The sequence below is a fragment of the Schistocerca nitens genome, chromosome 2 (genome assembly GCF_023898315.1).
Source record: "Schistocerca nitens isolate TAMUIC-IGC-003100 chromosome 2, iqSchNite1.1, whole genome shotgun sequence".
Taxonomy (NCBI): Eukaryota; Metazoa; Arthropoda; class Insecta; order Orthoptera; family Acrididae; genus Schistocerca; species Schistocerca nitens.
The window spans coordinates 1,071,974,559-1,071,996,459 of NC_064615.1; the positions used below are offsets into that span (position 1 = coordinate 1,071,974,559).

General features: G+C 44.7%; 1 protein-coding gene across 1 annotated transcript in view; it reads left to right on the forward strand.

The window, feature by feature from the left end:
- The window catches only part of LOC126235558 (dehydrogenase/reductase SDR family member 11-like), a 63,762-nt gene that overhangs the window by 12,070 nt on the left and 29,791 nt on the right, over positions 1–21,901 (forward strand). Inside the window, exons 2-3 of the mRNA XM_049944275.1 lie at positions 3,189–3,351; positions 10,280–10,409. Coding sequence (XP_049800232.1) covers positions 3,189–3,351; positions 10,280–10,409 — 293 coding nt within the window. The remainder of the gene's footprint in view (positions 1–3,188; positions 3,352–10,279; positions 10,410–21,901) is intronic.

Here is a 21,901-nt window from a genome sequence, read left to right on the forward strand (position 1 = left end):
TGAATGCGGTATCGAGTTTACATCTCGGTGATGTTGGAAATAGTCACATCCACCTTTTTTCATCTGGAAGTATCTGGAGATATGTTTTAAGCGATCAGATGCCTGATTTACCTTTGTCGAACAGTTACAGGCCAGCCTGTCCATCACGACCTAATGTAGTGTTGCAGTTGAAACCCACCTACTTTACTGTTGGCTGTATCGTGCATAGCCGAGCGGTTCTGGGCGCTTCAGTCTAGAACCGCGGGACCGATACGGTCGCAGGTTCGAATCCTGCCTCGGGCATGGATGTGTGTGAGGTCCTTAGTTAGGTTTAACTAGTTCCAGGTTCTAGGGGACTGATGACCTCAGATGTTAAGTCCCATAGTGCTCAGAGCCATTTGAACCATTTGTATCGTGCATCAGTACGCAAGGAGACGGTGGAGACAGAATGACTGCTTGAACGCAAAGCAGTGACTACTAAATATCTTTCATGTTGAAGATTTCCTTTAATTAATTTGTTTTCTTTGATTTGATTTGGATTTTGAACTCGTGCTGTCTTTTGGATTGGTTGTAACTAGGCTGTTGTTTAGCTTTGTGCATTTACAACTGCGAGAGAAACTATATATATCTACCTGCGAGAATACAACATGAATCTGACCCGGGTTTTCTAGTCTTTCTAAAAGAAATGTGCAAACTGATTAAATCCTGATATTTACAGTTAATATCTTTAATTAAACAAAGTGGTCCCTATACGTTAATGACCTGGCTAATAATACTGTTTATGAAATTGTCCCTGTGCGTAGATAATTCTGCAATGAAAATCTCGGTAATTTCGAAGAATGATTGCCTATCGAAGTCGCGTGGTCCAAATGATACATATCGAACGTGCCATCCTAAATCTATCATGAGACTCTGGTGGCGGGCGTTATGATCAGTTATTTGTGATCGTCAATTTTATCTGTTTTCTGTCGTTCCCTTAGTTGTTCAAAATTACATACCTCCGCCAATTATTTCTCAGTTGCTAGGGAAACCCAGAAGATTTATGTCGGTAGTGAGTGGGATGTCTGGTGTTCTTGACGTTTCTTCGGCGGATTCTCTCACATGGAATAATCTGATTCCATGCTTATCCAGCGTAGAAAATAGTTTGACTTTTTGTTGCGAATATGGAGCACTACCGGACGTGGAAACGAGGGACCGTGTAGACTGTGGTGGTGCGAAGTGTGTGAAACTTCGTAATAAGAGCGTCGATGCTGAAATACCGTTACAATTTCATTGCGGGCAGTGCGGAAAACGAACGAGTATAAGGAAGAATACATGGTTCGAGTCTTCTAAATTATCCATCCAGACCAGCGTAATTCTTCTATCTAGCTGGATTCGAGACTACACCTTGCAAGGAACAGCATCGGAAACTGAGTTATCTGCTAATACCGTGTGCGACTATTTCGGGTTTTGCAGAGAAGTGTTTTATGTGGTAGTGACGAACGACAGTGTACTGATTGGTTGGCCGAGTAAAGTTGTTGTAGTGGACGAATCTCACATAGCAAGAAGGAAGAACCAGAGAAGGCGACCTTTAAAGAGTGAAATCGATCATATTTGGATGTTTGGTGGAATACAAAGAGAGTCCCGAGAAAAGGTCACTTTAGTGCGTCTGATAAAGCACTTCCTACTGCCTGGTACTAAAGTCGTTACAGACTGGTTTAAGTCCTACAAGACACTCAGAGCAGAAGGATTCGACCACGACTTCGTCCACCACTCTGCAGAGTTCGTGTCTTTGGATGACCCCAGTGTCCACACGCAGAACTTCGAGCAGCTGTAGAAAACTGTGAAGTCTTCCATTAAAAGAGGAAGGCGTTCAGGACAGAGAGACGAACTATACTTGTTTCAGTACCTCTATTTCCACAAGTTGCGTTTGCAGGAAAAAGTTAGTGCATGTGACACTCTACCCGTATTCTTGCGTGATATTGACAGAGTTAACCCAGGCTATGGCAAAAAGGGAATTGATCCCGTAGCGTACACATCACATGGACTTTCACATGACGACAACACCGACGACGAGTAACGTAATTACAAGTATTTTTGTAACGCTCTTCTTTTGTCGTTGCTGTAGGGACCACCGTAAACATACTCATAACTCCCGCCATCAGCGTCGCATTATCGATTTAGGATCGCGCGTTCGATACGTATCGTTTGGACCACGCGACTTCGATAGGCAATCATTCTTGGAAATTACCAAAATCTCTTACCTCATAATATAATTGCTTGGAAACAAGGTGCTTAATGCTCTGCGTGCGCCAGCTGCAAATGTTTAACTACAGTTGCTTTGCTGAGAGCTTAGTGCAATGCTCCACAAAATAAGTAAACTATTTTATACATATTGTTGAATGAGACATTTCTTTAAATAAAAATGACTTGGATCGAGGATGTGGACAATGCTCTTAGGTGAAATATTCCTTTAACCAAGTGGTTTTAAAATATCTGGTATATTATCAGTTGTATGAGTGTTACAACACTCATTAACACTGACAAAGGGCAGCATTGATATCAGACTTTTACTCTCACAAATGTTAGACAAAGAATTGGTAAACATAAAAAAATACCTTACAGTGAAAATTAAACGTCTTTAAAGAAAAATCTTAAGTTCTCTAATATGGATGTGTCATTCAACAATAATTACAATGTACGCGCGATCGTAGTGCTACATAAATAAAAAAGTATTACCTTCGTTTCCTTCATACTATTTTCTAATCTCATTACGTCTCATTTCATTCTAAATCACTAACTGAATCTTTTTCCTCTGTTCCACAATACTGAAACACAAATAATTTTACTTAAACATCTTCTCGCTGCCAAGCAGCGATGACAAAAACAAGCACATCTTCCAGTGACACAGTTACTCTGACCAAAGACTGCACGCCAATAATAAGCAATACAAAATTGTCGCTTAGCGTTTGTGACATCCGAAGTATGTACAAACTCCATAAATGCAAATAACAAACTTCCAATAGACCTGTTTCAGTGTCATTGCCACTTTCAGGAGATGAAGTTTCGAAACTGTCTGTATTCGAGCTGGCTACGTTTGAGTGGACGTGTCATTGTACGAGTACTTGGCTAAAGAGGCGGTTACGCTCGACCATGACAAATACAGATAAGAAGTATCCGGTGAGTTCCTCGTAATCTGTATCAAGACGCCGCTGGTTCTCTTGTGACAGGAACTTGAGCTGAATGTCGCTCCCGGTAAACTTCACGCCATCGCCGGAGATGTGGGTGACGAAGGTAGCATCCTGTCTGTCTTCAAGTGGATTAAGGACAACCTAGGAGGTGTAGACGTCCTGATTAACAACGCTGCTACCCTTCCAGTCAACGGACCGATCGGTAAGGAAAATATGTATATAACATTTCATATTTCTTAAAACATTGGCGTAAATGGCTGTATACACTTGTACTGGTGGATAAGAAACGGTACGGCACATCGGAATTGGTCAACACGCTGCCAATCATTTAAAAGGATTGATCTACTCCCAAGCTGTGCAATTAATATCTGTCGAACTACACAAGAAGTCCCTAGACGTGTGGTGTACCTGTAAGTTAATGATCGGACAACTAATTTCGCTGAAAACAATTATTCGGACAATACACGCATAGACAAAAATCCAAGAATGGAACGTAATAAAATTCACTGTAGATCTAACAAAATAAATGACCGCTCGAAAAGGATGATCCAAGTTCTTGAGATGGTTGCAGTATTGAACTGTCTGTTCAACAGGGAAGAATTTTACATCGTTGTCATCACGTTCACTTAAGATGGGACAGTTAAATCAGTAAAACATTCCCAGCTGCCGTGGGCCCAATTCGAATTGAAATAGCGTGGCGTGGACTCTGGTCGGTGATGAGTCAGGGTCATGGTGCGAACGGGACGTGAGCAATTCACTGTGAGAGAGACGCGGGACGGTCGTGCTACGATTGGATCAGAATATGTCGTCTACATCATATGAAGATACTGATGCACTATATGTTTTTTAACTCTTGAATGCTGAGCAGCGAAGAAGATACTGCGCATATCCATTCTGATTGAAAAAAGAGAAGAAACATGGTATATTCGACGTAATGAAAGAACTGAGCATGTCTCCCAACCATTTCCAGAATTTTTACAGTGTTTCTCAAAAGCATTTCTATACTGTGCTACAGACAATGAAGGAAAGCATTCAGAGAAAAGCAACGAGACTAGAATGTTTTGATTATAATATTTGTTTTTTCATTTTATTCTCATTTGAACGGAAGCGTAAATGTTGGTTATTTTCTGAGAGATGTTTGGAAAAATGCCCTAATATTTCAAAGTCTGATCATCGATAAATATTTCACTGCTGCAGACTAGAAATGACAAGCTATAGATCATAGTTTTCTACCGTATGATACAGATTTTGCACTTATAGATAGGAACTAAATATTCTTTCACCCAGAAAACTGAAATCCAGTCATTGCCAACGCAAGGGACAATAGATTCCTTCGGTACAAGATGGGACCAGACGATTTCAACGATCTTAGTGCACTAGATGACGGGTTACGTAGAGGCACATTATGTCTGACTACGCATTTCATCTGACAATTCTTCAACACTAAGAGAAAGGAAAAGTTATAATATCCAGCAACCGCATATTTGTCAAGAGAAGCCGAGAGGCCCTGGGAAAAGAAATTAGCCGATAGATAACATTTCAGTTCTCCCTGTATCGTATGATAAAATTCTGTCAGTAAAAAAAAAGTGCCGAGAAGAAAGCCTTACTTGAGATGTGACAGTACACATCAGCTGAAAAACGGAATTTATATAAGCAAATACCAGTGACAGTACACATCAGCTGAAAAACGGAATTTCGATCAGCATGTACCAAGTGAATAGTGGATTTGCACGTCTGTCTGCCAAAACCCATTGATTGAGGGCGGTAAATGTAATGCTGTCTGCACCTGTTTAGTGTAATTGCAAGAGGTATAGTGTTAAATTTTTCCGTATTTTCTGCAGCTGCTCGTGCATATTTTTCAGTTAACGTTATGTGTTTTGATCTGTGTAGTTCACTTTCTTAAAATAAGGTTTCTATTTCTGCAATAAGAAGTACATAAAAAGCAGAGTGTTTCTGCAGCACAACGTTGTAACTGCACAGATTCAACGTCCAGAAAAATATTTTTCAAATATAACTTAAGTAATTGTCTAGTAACTGTTGCAGAAATATCCAAAATGGTGTTTTACCTCAAATACACTGCCTCCAACAACAAAGCCCAAATATGTAAGCATAAAATGCATAAGCAATTTGATAAGTATAAAATCATCTACAATATAGAATACTTTAGTTATAGCAATATCTGAATCCCATTTCTCATTCATTGCTCGCTGGAACACACGCCATTTGTTCGAGCCGTCCGCGGTGGTCTAGCGGTTCTAGGCGCGCTGTCCGGAACCGCGCGACTGCTACGGTCGCAGGTTCGAATCCTGCCTCGGGCATGGATGTGTGTGATGTCCTTAGGTTAGTTAGGTTTAAGTAGTTCTAAGTTCTAGGGGACTGATGACCACAGATGTTAAGTCCCAAGCCATTTGTTCGACAATATATGAACGAAAACAGTTGCTGGATGTTTCATTGTTCGGAAATTCCAGTTACAGGCTTCTAGGACTGAGTACATAATACGAGGATCACTCCAAAAGAAATGAACACTATTTTTGTAAAAATACAGTTTTCATTCTGCATGTGCGAAAGTTTTACAGTGTGTAGATACATCCTTCCCGCTTGTTTTCAAACTTAGTTCAACCTGTTCCCGTGAGTGGCGCCGTCACAGCATGTCTTCAAGATGGCTGCTACACTTGACATTCGTCAGAAGCAATGTACTGTCATAGAATTCCTGTGCTGTGAAAACGAGACAGTGGGAAACATCCACAAGAGTTTGAAAAAGGTGTATGGAGATGCTGCTGTCGATCGCAGTACAGTTAGTCGGTGGGCAAGCAGTTCACGTGATGATAACGGGCACGGCAATATTGAGGATTGTCCTCGGAGCGGCAGGCCTCGAACTGCACACGCTCCAGACAATATGCTGAGAGTCAACGAATTGGTGACTGCTGACAGACGTATCACAGTGAACGAATTGTCACGCTACGTTGGGATAGGGGAAAGAAATGTTTGCAGAATACTGAAAGTGTTGGCGTTAAAAAAGGTTTGTCCCTGGTGGGTTCCCAGAATGTTGATAGTGGCTCAGAAAGAAACAAGACAAACGGTATGCAGCGAACTCTTGGAACAGTACGAGAATGGTGGAGATGAATTTCTTGGAAGAATTGTGACAGGTGACGAAACATGGCTCCATCATTTTTCACCAGAGACGAAGAGGTAATCAATGGAGTGGCATCATGCAAATTCACCCAAGAAAAAAATTCAAAACCACACCATCTGCTGAAAAAGTTATGGCTACGGTGTTTTTCGATTCCGAAGGACTCTAGCTTGTGGACATCATGCCAAGTGGAACCACCATAAATTCTGATGCATATGTGACGACACTGAAGAAACTTCAAGCTCGACTGAGTCATGTTCGGCTACATCGGCAAAAGCAGGATGTTTTGCTGTTGCACGACAATGCACGGCCATATGTCAGTCAAAAAACCATGGAAGCGATCACTAAACTCGGATGGACAACACTGAAACACCCGCCTTACAGTCCTGACCTAGCTCCATGTGACTATCATCTCTTTGGGAAACTGAAAGACTCTCTTCGTGGAACAAGATTTGAAGATGATGACTCCCTTGTGCATGCTGCCAAACAGTGGCTCCAACAGGTTGGTCCAGAATTTTATCGTGCGGGTATATAGGCGCTGGTTCCAAGATGGCGTAAGGCAGTTGAGAGGGATGGAAATTATGTGGAGAAATAAATTCCTAAAGGATGTATCTACACACTGCAAATCTTTCAAACATGTAGAATAAAAGATGGATTTAAAAAAAAATGTGTGCATTTCGTTTGGAGTGACCCTTGTGTTTTGAACCCATCTGCGGAAACGTACCGATTCCGTGTTAAACCCATTTTAAAACATGTTTGCTAGGAAGGTATGCAACAGGGTAGTCATGGTGGGAGTTGCTTACGTCGGATTGGCCGATGTCATTTGATGTCTATCCTATCTCTCTGACCTGGTTCGAGCCTCATTCACTTGCCTGTGAGTGTTAGAGCGACATGGTTGAGAACACTCTCGTAGTCTTTCTCACCATCGTTACCCACAACATCTGACTCCATCGCATACCCTTTTCTGTCCATCCAACAAGATCGGGGGACTGCTGGGGAGTGTCAAAGACGACCTGTGGTTACGAAAACCAGGGATTTACAATATACCTTGTCAATGTGGCATGTCCTACATTGGCCAGACGACAAGAACTGTGGAGATCACGTGCAAATAACATCAGAGGCACACTAGATTAAGACAGGTGACTAAGTCAGCCATTGCTGAACACTGTCTAGAACTAGATCATGTCATGAAGTATGAGGATACCAAGATTCTAGCACAAACACCCAGATTTTGGGACAGTGTTATAAGAGAACCGATAGAAATTAAAATGGCTGATGATATTATGAACCGTGACACAGGGTACCAGCTAAGCAGAGCCTGGGATCCGGCTCTGGAATTGTTACAGGAGCAACGGGGCCAGCTGCAACACTACGCAAACAGAAGAACCAGAGACATGGAGATGGAAAACGAACCCCTGACGGACTGCCAGGCGCACCAGACCGAAGATGGAACACCCAGAAGTGGGACTGGTGGGCGCGGACCGCAGAGGGAACATCCAGAGCCGCAGCGGACGAAAAACGGAGCGGCAACGCTCCAGCAGGTCGCAGGGAATGGGCGCGGACCACAGAGGAAGCACCTGCAGCCGTTGGTGGAGGGGGAAGGCCATAGGCGTAAATATTGGACCAGGTCCACTCGAGGAGCAGTCTCAGGTCGCACCTGATGAAGGTTACGAGCTACGTGACCGAAATATCGTGCAAGTACGACGCTGATATCCGGCAGAGCACCCGACAATCCAAGATGTCATTAGATCGCCGGGAAAGCCTGAAGAGTTACAATTGTGAAATGGGTGATGTATTGTGTCTCGGCTAATAAATGACTTGTAAAAGTGGTCACGTTACCAACACGTTTTCAAACGGTTGTAGCACGGAAAGGCATGTTTCCGGACATAAGTTCCAGTTCAAGCTATTATCTGCTCAGTCCGCTCTACAAGTCGTAGATGTTAGTAACACGAATTTTCGAACACACGCTATAACTAACTCTGGAGCTGTATCTGCCATTCCTTACTTCTAGTTTCAAAATTAAAATAACTCTCAATGCCGCATTAATTTGAAATGAGATTGTAGCTGACTTCATAAATCACTTACGGAAGAGAAAGATAAAAAATCCGCATAGTGTGCGGCCAAAACGTCGAGTGTAGCGCGTCGTATCTCGTCGCGGTCAAACGTGAAAAATATTACTTATTTACTCGGGACTGTAAGTAGGTATCATTCTCCTTCCATCGTTAAAAACAATTTCGATATGTTATCTATATTTTGCACGCAGCAACCTATGTCCTAAAACCCACCAAATGTGAACTCGCCAGTGACTACAAATATGCCTGGTAGTTTACTTATTTGAGAAATATTACAATAACTATGGGGAATAATGGAAATACTCGTAAAACCTGTTCATTATCATGCTACGATGTCAGTGTATGTCGAAATATATTTGACGAAGAGTTTTCTCAAAATCGAATGAGAAAGACGGAGAACACGCGCGAATCCCAAAACAGTGTTTTTTTTCTCATTTTTATGCGAAAAATGAAGCTTTACTGACAAGGGAAGAACACGAAGTCGAGATAACAGAATTACTTCAATGTTTGTATACCATCATACCATTACGCACAGATATTTCTGCTATACAGGGTGTTTATAAATGATTGTCGGGGTTTTAACGCTTTGCAATATTTATTATATTAAACTTACAGTTATAAATGATATGTCAAATGAAAGAGCGACTGACACAGTTTTACCACGAACCTTATAAATGTTCAATGTGAGCACCATTTGTCACACGGCACACATCAAGTTTATAGCCGAGTTCTTCCCAAACGTCGATGGCTCAAATGGCTCTGAGCACTATGGGACTCAACTTCTGAGGTCATCACTCCCCTAGAACTTAGAACTACTTTAACTAACCTAAGGAGATTACACACATCCATGCCCGAGGCAGGATTCGAACCTGCGACCGTAGCGGTCTCGCGGTTCCAGACTGTACCGCCTGGAACCGCACGGCCACTCCGGCCGGCCAAACGTTGATAAGTGTGTCTTCAGTGAATGTAGCAACAGCTGCTTCAGTCCGGTTTCTTAATTCAGGGAGGTCTGCTGGTAGCGGAGGCACGTACACACGATCCTTGATGAAGCCCAAAGGAAAGGAAAAAAATCGCATGGCGTTAGGTCGGGTGAACGTGGTGGCCATGCAAAGCAAGTCCTGTCATTGGGCCGCTTGCGGCCTATCCAGCGCTTGGGCTATAAACTTGATGAGTGCCGTGTGACAAACGGTGCTCACATTGAATATTTATAAGGTTCTTGGTAAAACTGTTTGAGTCGATCTTTCGTTTGACATATTATTTATAACTGTAAGTTTAATATAATAAATATTACAAAGCGTTAAAACCCCGATATCCATTTATAAGCACCCTGTATAACAGATGCGTAAAACGTCTGTTGAGATATTCTCGGAATTGCCAGAGTAGTGCACTTTACTAATTTCATTCTTAGGAAACTGCGATGTAAAAAATGTTCTATATATGTCAAACCCTGGTTCGATGTAAGAGGTGGCCTTATGGCCCTAATCAGAACAGGTTAAATAAAGAAATACAAGTGTTACGAACGGTGGGGGGATGTGCAGCCACGTGAACAGTCGATTGACGAACTACCTATTTTGCTGCATTTTACAGGACATTAAGAATGGACTGAGAAGACAATCTTTTGGAAGGTGGGAATACAATATCAGATCTTACGGAAGGCGCGTTTACAATGCCAGCATGCATACATGCATGTACACAGCTGAAGCCCGTAATGGATGAAGAGATCGTGGCAGTCGTTTACTGCGTTGTCAACACGACAAACTTTTGTAAGAAAAGTTTAATAAATAACCGCACAAGAACAACAACTGAATATGTGGAATATTTTAAATGGGTAGATGATACATCGGAAACTATCGCAATATTTGTATTTATGAAAAGTATTCCGTAAATATACCGATTACCAATGTTTAATTTCTTTCTCTCACAATCAGATGGCAAGACAGAGGACTGGAAGAGCATCCTGGACGTGAACGTGCTGGGTCTGAGCATCTGCACCAGGGAGGCCGTGCAGGACATGCTGAGCAGGGGCGTCGACGACGGCTTCATCATCCACATCAACAGGTGGGTTACATCAACCCTACTGCAAAGTGAGATCACCTGCGTTCAGGACCACTTAGTGGCATCTGTCCAAAATGATAACTGCCTGTTAACAGCCATTAAGTGTCGAGTGATCCCCACAGCCATATCTCCTGTTGTTTTTCTTGGGGATCTTCATTCCTTACACTGAGTTGCTGCGTCTCTACACGACAGTCTATTCTGCGCAAGTGCCATCAACTCTGAGTAACTATTGCAACCTGTATCAATTTGAACCTGTTTACTGTAGTCTGGTGTTTGTCCCATTCTACACTTTTTTCCGTTTACAATTCCTTCAGCTACCACACTGACAACTCCTTAGCGCAATTGGATGTGCTCTTGCAAGCTGTTGTGACTTGGCAAGACAGCCGAGTCACTATGAGAGGAAGCCGAAAGGCACACGTTTAAGCTCACGCAGGCTGGCGTGAGGTCTGGAACAGTTAAAGGATTTGAGTCTAGCAAATAAAGTACGTAGCTGTTGGAATACTTAACTTTAATCCATAATTGGTGAACATCGGTCTGACGGTACATGCATCACAAGATAAATAGCAAATGATAATGGCGCCTTGCTAGGTCGTAGCAAATGACGTAGCTGAAGGCTATGCTAACTATCGTCTCGGCAAATGAGACCGTAATTTGTCAGTGAACCATCGCTAGCAAAGTCGGCTGTACAACTGGGGCGAGTGCTAGGACGTCTCTCTAGACCTGCCGTGTGGCGGCGCTCGGTCTTCAATCACTGATAGTGGCGACACGCGGGTCCGACGTATACTACCGGACCGCGGCCGATTTAAAGGCTACCACCTAGCAAGTGTGGTGTCTGGCGGTGACACCACACAAGCTATCCCTCCCTTTACTCAATTTGTGTTATGCTCTCATTAAATATCCCAGTGGTCATCAACTGTCCTTGCACAAGAACCAATAGAGACGTTGTGGGGTGGCACTTGGAGTCGTCGCTATAAACTGACGGTAATGGATCAGTGTGACTTTAGCAGATATATGCGCTAACCTTACCATGAAATCAGTGACTTTGGCAGAGAGCACATTATTGGCATGAGAGAATGTGATGCATCCATCTGCGGGAAACTGCGACTTTCGCAGGACGAAGTGTTTTAGCAGTGCAACGGATATGTGCACAATGGTTCACGGAAGGCCGTAAAATACGACCGACGAGGTGAGTCAGGTCGCACACCGCAGACCATCCCCCCCCCCCACTCCATATCCCCGAGAAGATCGACTTCTCATCCGAATGGCATTGGAGGACAGAACTGCGTCCTCCTCGGCTCTGGCGCAACAGTGGAACGGTGTAACACATCGTACACTATCAGGGCTGACAATCCGTCGCCGGTTATTACGGCATGCGCTACCAGCACGCCGTCCACTTTTCCACCTACCTTTGACGAATGTGCAGAAACATGCTATACGGCAATGGTGTGTGGTACGACGTCGCTGGGGAAAGGAATGGCACCAGATAGTGTTTTTGGACGAATCCAGGTTCTGTTTGTTTGAAAATGATGGCCACATTTTGTTTTGCAGCAGACAGTGGGAGGTGTATTCGCCCAAGACATACAGTGCCAACTCAAGGCCTTATGGTGTGGGGTGCTATTGGGTACAACAACAAATCACAGTTGGTGTATGTCCAAGGCGCCGTGACCAATGTGACCTACGTGAAAGACATATTGTGACTCGTAGCCATACCCTTTCTGCACAACACCGCAGACACCATTTTTCATCAAGGCAATGCACGACCACATGCTGTATGAACATGTGTTTTTTTGGTGTCACAGGATGTCAGCCTTTCGCCCTGGCCCGTCACATCACCCGACTTGTTGCCAATCGAAAATGTGTGGGATGTGGTGAAACGAAGTGTGCAGCACTGTGACACAGTGCCAACCATCACAGGTGAACTTTGGAACTAGGTGAATGCAGCATTGATGACTATACCACAGGACTCCATTCACACTTTATACGTACTGATGCCATCACATATGGTACAAGTTATCAGGGCTCATGACGAACCCAGTGCCTGTTAGATGCATGCTGAACCTGAACTCCTGACCATTTCTGCAGAACATACTAATGTACACGTCCTGTGAATATGAATGTCCCATCTTTAGTCATTCCATGCATTCTGTTTTTTCTGACCATGTACCATAGCAGCTGATTGGTATGAGTTGCGCACGTCTGTGGCTTGACAGTTCTGGAAGGCAAACAATGAAACATTTCCCCTCGAACATCATATAAACCCAAAGTGACCGAGCTACTTACCCATCTGCCTCTGAGGTGAGCAATCAACTGTTCTTACTGTTAGCTCTCAGCCAAATTCGTCAACATCAAGTAAAGTATAGCACATGTTAAAAATTGCTGTCTCTTTAAGAATTTGTGTTTGTAACTGAGCAGGAAAACAACGCTCTGAAGAAGCTCTTAACAGTAGTTGACGTTTTTGAATTCGGCTGTTACCTGCTAGATGCATATCATTATTAAGTATAGCTAACGACCGTGGGCCACACCAACACTTGATTCAGACTGCGTGCGGCGCGTAGGCTGCACTTTGACGATCAGTAAAGTATCTGATTTACCCATCCACTTTTCAGCGCTTTTAAATAGCACAACATTTTAAAAGGTTGTATTCTCTTCATGTCTATACTGTTTATCATCGACGTTTTACATCAGTACAACACTGCACTCAAGATAAATGCAAAAGATTCCTTTACACGTTTCTGTTTTTCATGAACACTTGGTTTCTGCACCTCTGCAGGGTGTAATGGGTATTAAGTGCAAATATTTTTACATCTGGTACCTTAATATGTACACACAACAGTGTGATGCTTGCTTATGTCTGTGTCGAACAGTCTTCCCACAAACATGTCAGAAAATTTACTACCTGATGGTTTCTGCATGGACATACTGCACCACTAATGAATAATGCCTGTCAGTATAGACTAACTATTTTACATCCATGTGTCTACTACTGCCCAGGTGAAGGGAAGCATTGATGGCTTACCCTTGACACATGTGCTTGGAGGTACTAACCAACCTAAAAGCATCTGAGTTGTTCAAATGGCTCTAAGCACTATGGGACTTAACATTTGGGGTCATAAGTCCCCTAGACTTCGAACTACTTAAACCTAACTAACCTAAGGACATCACACACATCCATGCCCGAGGCAGAATTCGAACCTGCGACCGTAGCAGCCGCGTGGTTCCGGACTGAAGCGCCTATAACCGCTCGGCCACATCGGCCAGCTCTGCTAGAGCTGTAAAAATGAACACTTGTTGATTGCATTCGAATAGGAAGTCATCAGACAGCAATGACAGTTGTTTATCAGATTCATTGTAAGTCATCCAATAGATATAAATAACTACAAGCACTTAGTTTACAATGGCGTCAGAAGTGTAAAGTAACATATTTAACTCACAGGAATGCATAGTTCAGTCGAGAGATCTTGTCACACCTACACATTTGTTAAAAAAGTGCAGTCAAGAAATATCTGAATCAACATCACCATCATTTTGACAATTTCCAAGCACTCGCAGAGCATATTGGATTACAGCCACTTCAATTTCCTCCAGTCTTTCCACAACCTCTCAGTTCTTACCCTGGTCTCGTTTTCTCCACTCTCCTGAATGCTTCTTCCACGCGTTTGAATTACATTGTCCCTTAGTCTTGCACCTGATCTCTTTTCAGAGGATAATATTTGCCACGCGTCATATTTTCGATAATGCCACACCTGCCCCCCCCCCCCCCCCCAGGTCGTCATAAATGGTGAACACTTCTGTGTTATCAGAAGAGCCAACACCGTGTTACGAGTGGAGGCCGAAATGCACGCGTTTTAGCTCATGCAGGCTCGCGGGAGGAGGGAAGCACTATACTGACGTGAGGTCTTTAACATGACAAGGAATGAGAATTCAGAAAGCGGACGTAATTAGTTTCATACTTAACTTTAATCCATTAATGATGAACGTCGCTCTTGGCGGTACATGATTCACAATATTATCTGTTCAGAATACATTCTTGAAGTAATTTTAGTAATTGAATATGGCGCCTTGCTAGGTCGTAGCAAATGACGTAGCTGAAGGCTATGCTAAACTGTCGTCTCTGCAAATGAGAGCGTATGTAGACAGTGAACCATCGCTAGCAAAGTCGGCTGTACAACTGGGGCGATTGCTAGGGAGTCTCTCTAGACTAGACTTACTGTGTGGCGGCGCTCGGTCTGCAATCACTGATAGTGGCGACACACGGGTCCGACGTATACTAACGGACCGCGGCCAATTTAAAGGCTACCACCTAGCAAGTGTGGTGTCTGGCGGTGACACCACAAACACCTCAGGGAGATCAGCGTTCGCTTGCTAGGTATGGGCTTGGCGAACCTTTGTTTTCTGACCTGGGAAATGGTGAGTGCCCCCAGTCCTCTGGAAATATAAGTTCTGCACACGACTCAGCTAATCACCGTGCAGAGTTACGGTGGAACGCTGTATGTCACAGGGAATGAGGATCTCGGTTTAACCACCCTGTTCGCTTGGATGTTACAAACCTCGATAAAAAAACCTCAGTGTCATGATGTGCTGCACGCTAATGAGATGCATGGCTGTTGAGGTGGAACAGTCGTTAGTGGGAAGTTCTGGGGAACCTGCCGCACCTCAGTTGTATAAGGCTTACCGAAGCATGTGAGGCTCTGTCTGCGTGGGCCTATAGGGTAGTGGAAATCAGTGTAAAGGCATGGACATTTATAGGAAAAATAACGTAGTCGGTTGCAATAGATGTGCACATTGTATATGCAACAGTACGAGATCCTGTACGCTGAAAAATGCAGTCAAATGGTAACCCATTAGATGTCAGATATCAACGATTCAAATGGTAGAGGGTAGAACTCAGTGCAGAGGCACTTGGCTCTGTGTGGTGTCAGTGTGTGCGTATGTGTCTTTACTGCAGAAAGGAAACAGACACCACTAATGACAGTGCTTAGTGTGAACATAAACCACGATTGCGAGGCCACACGGTAAACAGTTATCATGAGATGGAAAAGCAAAAACCTGCGAGTACAAGGAAATGGAACTCTCTAATTGTCAGATCGCCAAGAAGTTGAACCGTAGAAGTACAGCGATCGATAATATCGTTAGATCAGGGGCACGGTATGGACAGCACGTAAAATATTGGCAAAGTGGAAATTTATCTGAGGCATCTTGCGCAATCAAGGGCCAAAAACCGTTGTTCATCTGAACTCGTTTTTGACTTAAAATTTGTCGTTCGCGTTACCTAAAACTTTATCAAATGAAAACATCTCCCATTCAAGAGACTGCAGAAACCTCTTCTAACATCCAAACATAAACTGGCTGCATTGAAGTTTTCTGAGAAACGTGTGTCAGGGACTTCAGAATGGGATAAAGTGATGTTCAGTGATGACAATAAGTCGTGGATTTCAGTATTACTGGCGTGAACTGAGAACAGATCAGCAGGTAAGAGTGAGCAGAAATTTTTGGTGGCAGAAGAGTTACGATTTGAGCAGCCTTCTGAGCTAAAGATAAATCACTCACTGCTTGACTGAGCAGAACAGTGAACTCTTGCATGAACAGTTGGATTATAGAGACAGAATTGATTAGAATGTATGAGAACATGGGGAATGAAATTGTAACGTTTCCGAAAGATAATGCATCTGTGCATGTTTCTGCTACATCTAAAAGTGCTTTGAAGATAATATTGACGTGTTGCCGGGGCTGCGTGTAGCCTGGATATGCATACTATAGAAAACCGTTGCGGAATACATGAAAGGTGTATTTATCGCAATTGGGAGGCAATGTGAGGCCGTATGTGAGCTGAAAAGTTCAATGCGAGAAGAGTGAGCGACAAACTCACAACAAGAACTACAAGAATTTTCGAGTAATTAGGAAGAACGGAAGTTGGACAAAGTACTAACAGTGGAAAAACACAACAGGCAAGTGAGTGTCTTTATACCAGTTTCCACCCAGGAAATGCAAAGGGGCTTATTTTGCTACTCATGTATGAAAGAAACTATGTAATTGCGTGATGACGGTTTATGTCTTATTTTATCTACTACTTTTCTAATAAATTCAATATAGTATGCTACGAACGTAGGCTACAACTTTCGTACGAACTCCCATTTTATACTGATTTCCACTACTGTATGTCGCTATCTAACCGTGGGAACGTAGTGTCGAATCATTTTAATAACTCCACTCCTAATGCAATAGAATTACCATCTCGGAGTACTCACATCCACTCATCAAAACAAATGAGCGAGCCTAGTCCTTGTGAAAAATCAGATTATTTTTAGCAACAGGGCTCAAGGAGTCATAAATCAGAATGTGTCTGTAGTGTTGAAGCGGAAGGATGGGACATTTGAAAAAGTGTCCCCTTTTTACAGGTAACGGGATGAAGCAGCTGGAACTTCTTAGGAAGTCACAAAAACTGAGTCACTATGGAAAGGGGAAGCATCTTTGACTAGTAATTTAAATGTTCCTGTTCTCGGGTTCGAACCTTGCTACTGCTTACATTTTAAATAAAATCATCAGCAATGGCAACTGATGACTTCCGGCATAAGAGACATAATGTGTACCCACAGGATATGTGGTCTGTAATTGGAAAAGTGTCGCGACGATTTCTCCGTTGGCAAAAGATTCCGTACTAGTCTTTCACTCAGATCTCTGGGTGGAGACAGCCAAGGGAGAAGTGATCATGAGAAAAACATTGAATTACCAGCAAAACGGTGCCGTTGTGCCAGTCGGTGTGTGCAATATCAGAAGTCTGAACGTGGTAGCAAATTTAGAAAATCTGAAAGGGAAATGCTAAATTTAATGTAGATATTGTGGTGTCACCGCTAGACACCACACTTGCTAGGTGGTAACTTAAATCGGCCGCGGTCCTGTAGTACATGTCGGACCCGCGTGTCGCCACTGTGTAATCGCAATCCTAGCGCCACCACATGGCAGGTCACAAGACACGGACTAGACCTCGCCCCAGTTGTACGGACGACATAGCTTGCGACCAGACGTACGAAGCTTTCTTCTCATTTGCCGAGAGACAGATAGAATAGCCTTCAGCTTAGTCCAGAGCTACGACCTAGCAAGGCGCCATTTGTATCAGTGCTTATAGCTTACTAATATTCAAGAGAGATGTATTCCAACAAGAGAATAAAGTTAAGTATTATAAAACTACGTACTTTTCTTTAGTGCATTAATAAGTCTCCTGTTCCAGTACTTCAAGCCCGTCTGCGTTAGTTTAGCGTGCACCTAGCTACCTCATTGTGTCTAGACTGTATGGACTAGACACAACATTATTTGGCGACGAGCAAAAGAGTTTGTATTAATTCGTTTGTGTCATGGCTTCGCCACAATCTCCAGATGTACTGTCCGAATTTTTTCGCTTGCAGAATCAGCAGACGCAGGCGTTATTGGAAGCCCTTGGACAGCTCGTCCAGGGTCAACGTGCGCTACAAAACGATGCGGCAGCCGCCGCTTCTTCGCTACCGCTGCCACAAAACGCTGTTGCACCTCCCTTTCGGCCATACGTGGCGGCCGATGAGACCTGGCAAGAGTGGTCTCGCCAGTTCAACTTTCACCTAGCAGCATACAGAATTCAAGGTAATGAGCGGCAGCCGTTTTTGCTTTCTTGTGTCGGTGTGTCTACCTACCGTGTGATAGTGAAATTATTTCCCCGACGCGACGTAGCAACTCTGTCCTACGCAGAAATTTTGTCTGCTTTAGATGCCTATTTCAAAGAAACAGTAAATGTAGTTGCAAAACGGTATACGTTCTTTCGTACAAAACGTACGGCCGGTCAGACTAATAGGGAGTGGGTAGCAACTTTGCAAGGACTTACTAGGGAGTGTGCATTTGAATGTGACTGTGGACTTCCTTATTCAGACACTATGGTGCGTGATGCAATAGCACAGAACGTTTCTGATGTTCGCATAAGGGAACAGATTTTGAAACTAGTTAATCCCTCCCTTCAACAAGTGATAGACATATTGGATAGGCAAGACACACTTGACTTTGCTCAGGAATCATTTGAAACTTCGCCAGCCGTGTGTCACATTAACCGGCCCGCCGGCCGCGCTGCCCGGGACGCTACACGGCCCTCGCGCCCGTCCGCACAGCAGCGGCAGCCTAGCTCGCAAACACGTGCGCCGCGTAAGCAAGCAACTGCAGTGAAATCATGCCCGAGGTGTGCAACTAGACATTCGCGTGACAATTGCCCGTCACGCCAAGCTATTTGCTTTTACTGTCAAAAGAAAGGACATGTTCAAAGTGTTTGCCAGAAAAAGCTTCGATCAGACAATCACACAAATTCCAGGCCTTTTGCTTCGCGCCGGAATCGACTCCAGGACAATCAGGCTCGTGGACCTTCGCCCATGGACATTCATGTGGTTCATTCCCACCCGTCCAGTGACACTTTAGCTAACAGTGACTGTGTTCGTCCCACCACAAATGTGCGTCGACGTCGCCGAAAATCACGTAAAGTCGCAAGTGCTTCTGTACCTGTATCAGTCCAAATTGCTCTCATCTGCGCAAAGAAATTATTCACAAATAGAGAAAGAAGCTTTAGCTCTCATGTTTGGTGTTACCAAGTTCCATGACTTCTTGTATGGTCGTCACTTTACCATCATCACGGACCACAAACCTTTGACATCGCTTTTTCATCCGAACAAGCCTGTACCTCCACGTACAGCGCAGAAATTCATTCGCTGGTCACTTTTTCTCTCGCAGTACCGCTACGATATCTTGTATCGGTCCACTGCTAAGCACGGAAACGCTGATGCGTTGTCCCGTTTGCCTGTTGCTGAGGATAAAGCATTCGATTCTTCCGAACTTGCTTGCATGTTCATTGATTCGGAAGCCGATGACGTGGTCGAATCGTTTCCGATTGATTTTCGTCGTGTCGCTACAGCCACAGCTGCTGACCCTGTCCTTGCTACTGTTTTGCGTTTTGTTGCTACGCAATGGCCCTTGTCAAAGTCACGGATCGAGGATCCTTTGGTTCGCCGTTTTTTTGCTCACAAGGAGAGACTTTTTGTACGACGTGGTGTTTTGTTGTTGCGTTCCGATAATGATCAATCCAGAGTCGTAGTCCCACGTTCGTTACAGTCCTCTGTCTTAAAGCTTCTTCACCAAGGACATTGGGGTATAGTGCGTACGAAACAACTTGCTCGTCAGCACTGTACTTGGTTCGGAATCGATGCTGCGATTACAAATGTGCTCCTCTTGCGTGGCGTGTGCCGAACAACAATCCGCACCGCCGCGGAAATTCTTTGCATGGCCGAAAGCCACTTCCCCTTGGCAACGCTTGCACATCGATTTTGCTGGTCCATTCTGGAATGCTCGATGGTTGGTTGTGGTCGATGCTTTCAGTAATTTTCCTTTTGTTGTCCGGATGTCTTCCACGACGTCTTCTGCCACAATCCAAGCCTTGTCTGCCATCTTTTGCATTGAAGGTCTTCCGCAGTCTATTGTTTCCGACAATGGCCCACAATTCATGTCCGCAGAATTTCAGTCATTCTGCAAGGCCAATGGTATTCAACATCTGACGTCCGCGCCGTTTTCGCCTCAGTCCAACGGTGCCGCGGAACGATTGGTCCGGACTTTCAAGTCACAGATGTTGAAATTGAAAGAATCGCATTCTCGGGAGGACGCTTTGTTACTCTTTTTGTCATCGTATCGCTCTCAGCCCCGCGATGGTCGCTCGCCGGCTGAATTGCTCCATGGTCGATCTCATCGAACCCTGATGTCTGTGCTGCATCCGCCACATCAGGTTCCTGTGCAGCGGCAGACTTCTGCTTTTGCTCCTGGCGACGTTGTCTATTATCGCAACTATCGCGGTTCACAGCGTTGGCTCGCAGGGCGCATTCTTCGCTGCCTCGGCCGCGCGATGTATTTGGTATTGGGGGCCTCTGGTGAGGTGCGTCGGCATCTCAATCAGCTGCGCCTCTGTCGTCGCCTGGGTCCTGCCGCTCCCCGTCTGCTTTCAGCGACGGTGCCGTCAGATCAGCGCCTTGGGGACCCATCTACTGGCTCGCCTCATCCCCAGGTGTTACCGACGCTGCCTTCCATTTTGCCTCATGGCGTCGCGCCGCCGCCGCAGCCGCCGCCGGCGCCGCCCGCAGCGGACGCTTCGCTGCAGCCGCCTGGCGCCTCCCTGGGTCACGCGCCGCCGCTCGCTTCCCGTGACCAGCCGTCCTCCGCCATGGACCTCTTGCCCGCTCCGGACCAGATGTCGTCTTCGCCCGTCGGGTGCTCCGACCACATGGAGGTCGACCCTTCGGCCCCTCCTGTCTCATTACGTGCGCATACACCTCATGTCGCCGTGCACCCTGGACTAGGTTTGCAGGCGTTTCCTAGCTCCCCTCGGACCGAATGGCCGGGTGCGTGTGGCACAGCCTCGCCTGTTGTTAGGCTCCCCACCTCATCGCATGCGTCAACATGGGGTCCTCCCCACGGCGGGCGGAAGCCTTATCTCACGACCGTTCGCCGATTTGCGGGGGAGGAATGTGGTGTCACCGCTAGACACCACACTTGCTAGGCGGTAACTTAAATCGGCCGCGGTCCTGTAGTACATGTCGGACCCGCGTGTCGCCACTGTGTAATCGCAATCCTAGCGCCACCACATGGCAGGTCACAAGACACGGACTAGACCTCGCCCCAGTTGTACGGACGTCATTGCTTGCGACCAGACGTACGAAGCCTTCCTCTCATTTGCCGAGAGACAGATAGAATAGCCTTCAGCTTAGCCCATAGCTACTACCTAGCAAGGCGCCATTTGTATCAGTGCTTATAGCTTACTAATATTCAAGAGAGATGTATTCCAACAAGAGAATAAAGTTAAGTATTATAAAACTACGTACTTTTCTTTAGTGCATTAATAAGTCTCCTGTTCCAGTACTTCAAGCCCGTCTGCGTTAGTTTAGCGTGCACCTAGCTACCTCATTGTGTCTAGACTGTATGGACTAGACACAACAGATATAGTGGGGGTCAGTGAAGTGAAATGGAATGGACAAGGAGTTACGGTCAAAAAAGAGTAGGGTAATATCGACAGCAGCAGAAAATGGTGTAAAGGGACTAGGAAACATTGTGAGTAGGAAGGTAGGGCAGACAGAGAGTGCGTCACTGTGAGTAGTTCAGTAATAGAGTTGTTTTCATCAGAGTCGACAGCGAACCATACCGACAACAGTTTAGGTATACACACCGATGTCGCAGGCAGAAGATGAAGATTTAGAGGAAGTGTGTCAGTATATTGAAAGGGTAATGCAATACGTAAAGGGGGATCATAATTTAATAGTCATTGGCGACTGGAATGCAGTTCTATGGGAAGAAGTAGAAGAAAGGGTTACGGTAAAATATGGTCTCTGTAACAGGAATGAGAGGGGAGAGAGACTAAGTGAGTTTTGCAATAAATTTCAGCTAGTAATAGCGAATACTCTGTTAAAGAATTACAAGAGGAGGACGTACACTTGAAAGGGCCGGGACTTGTG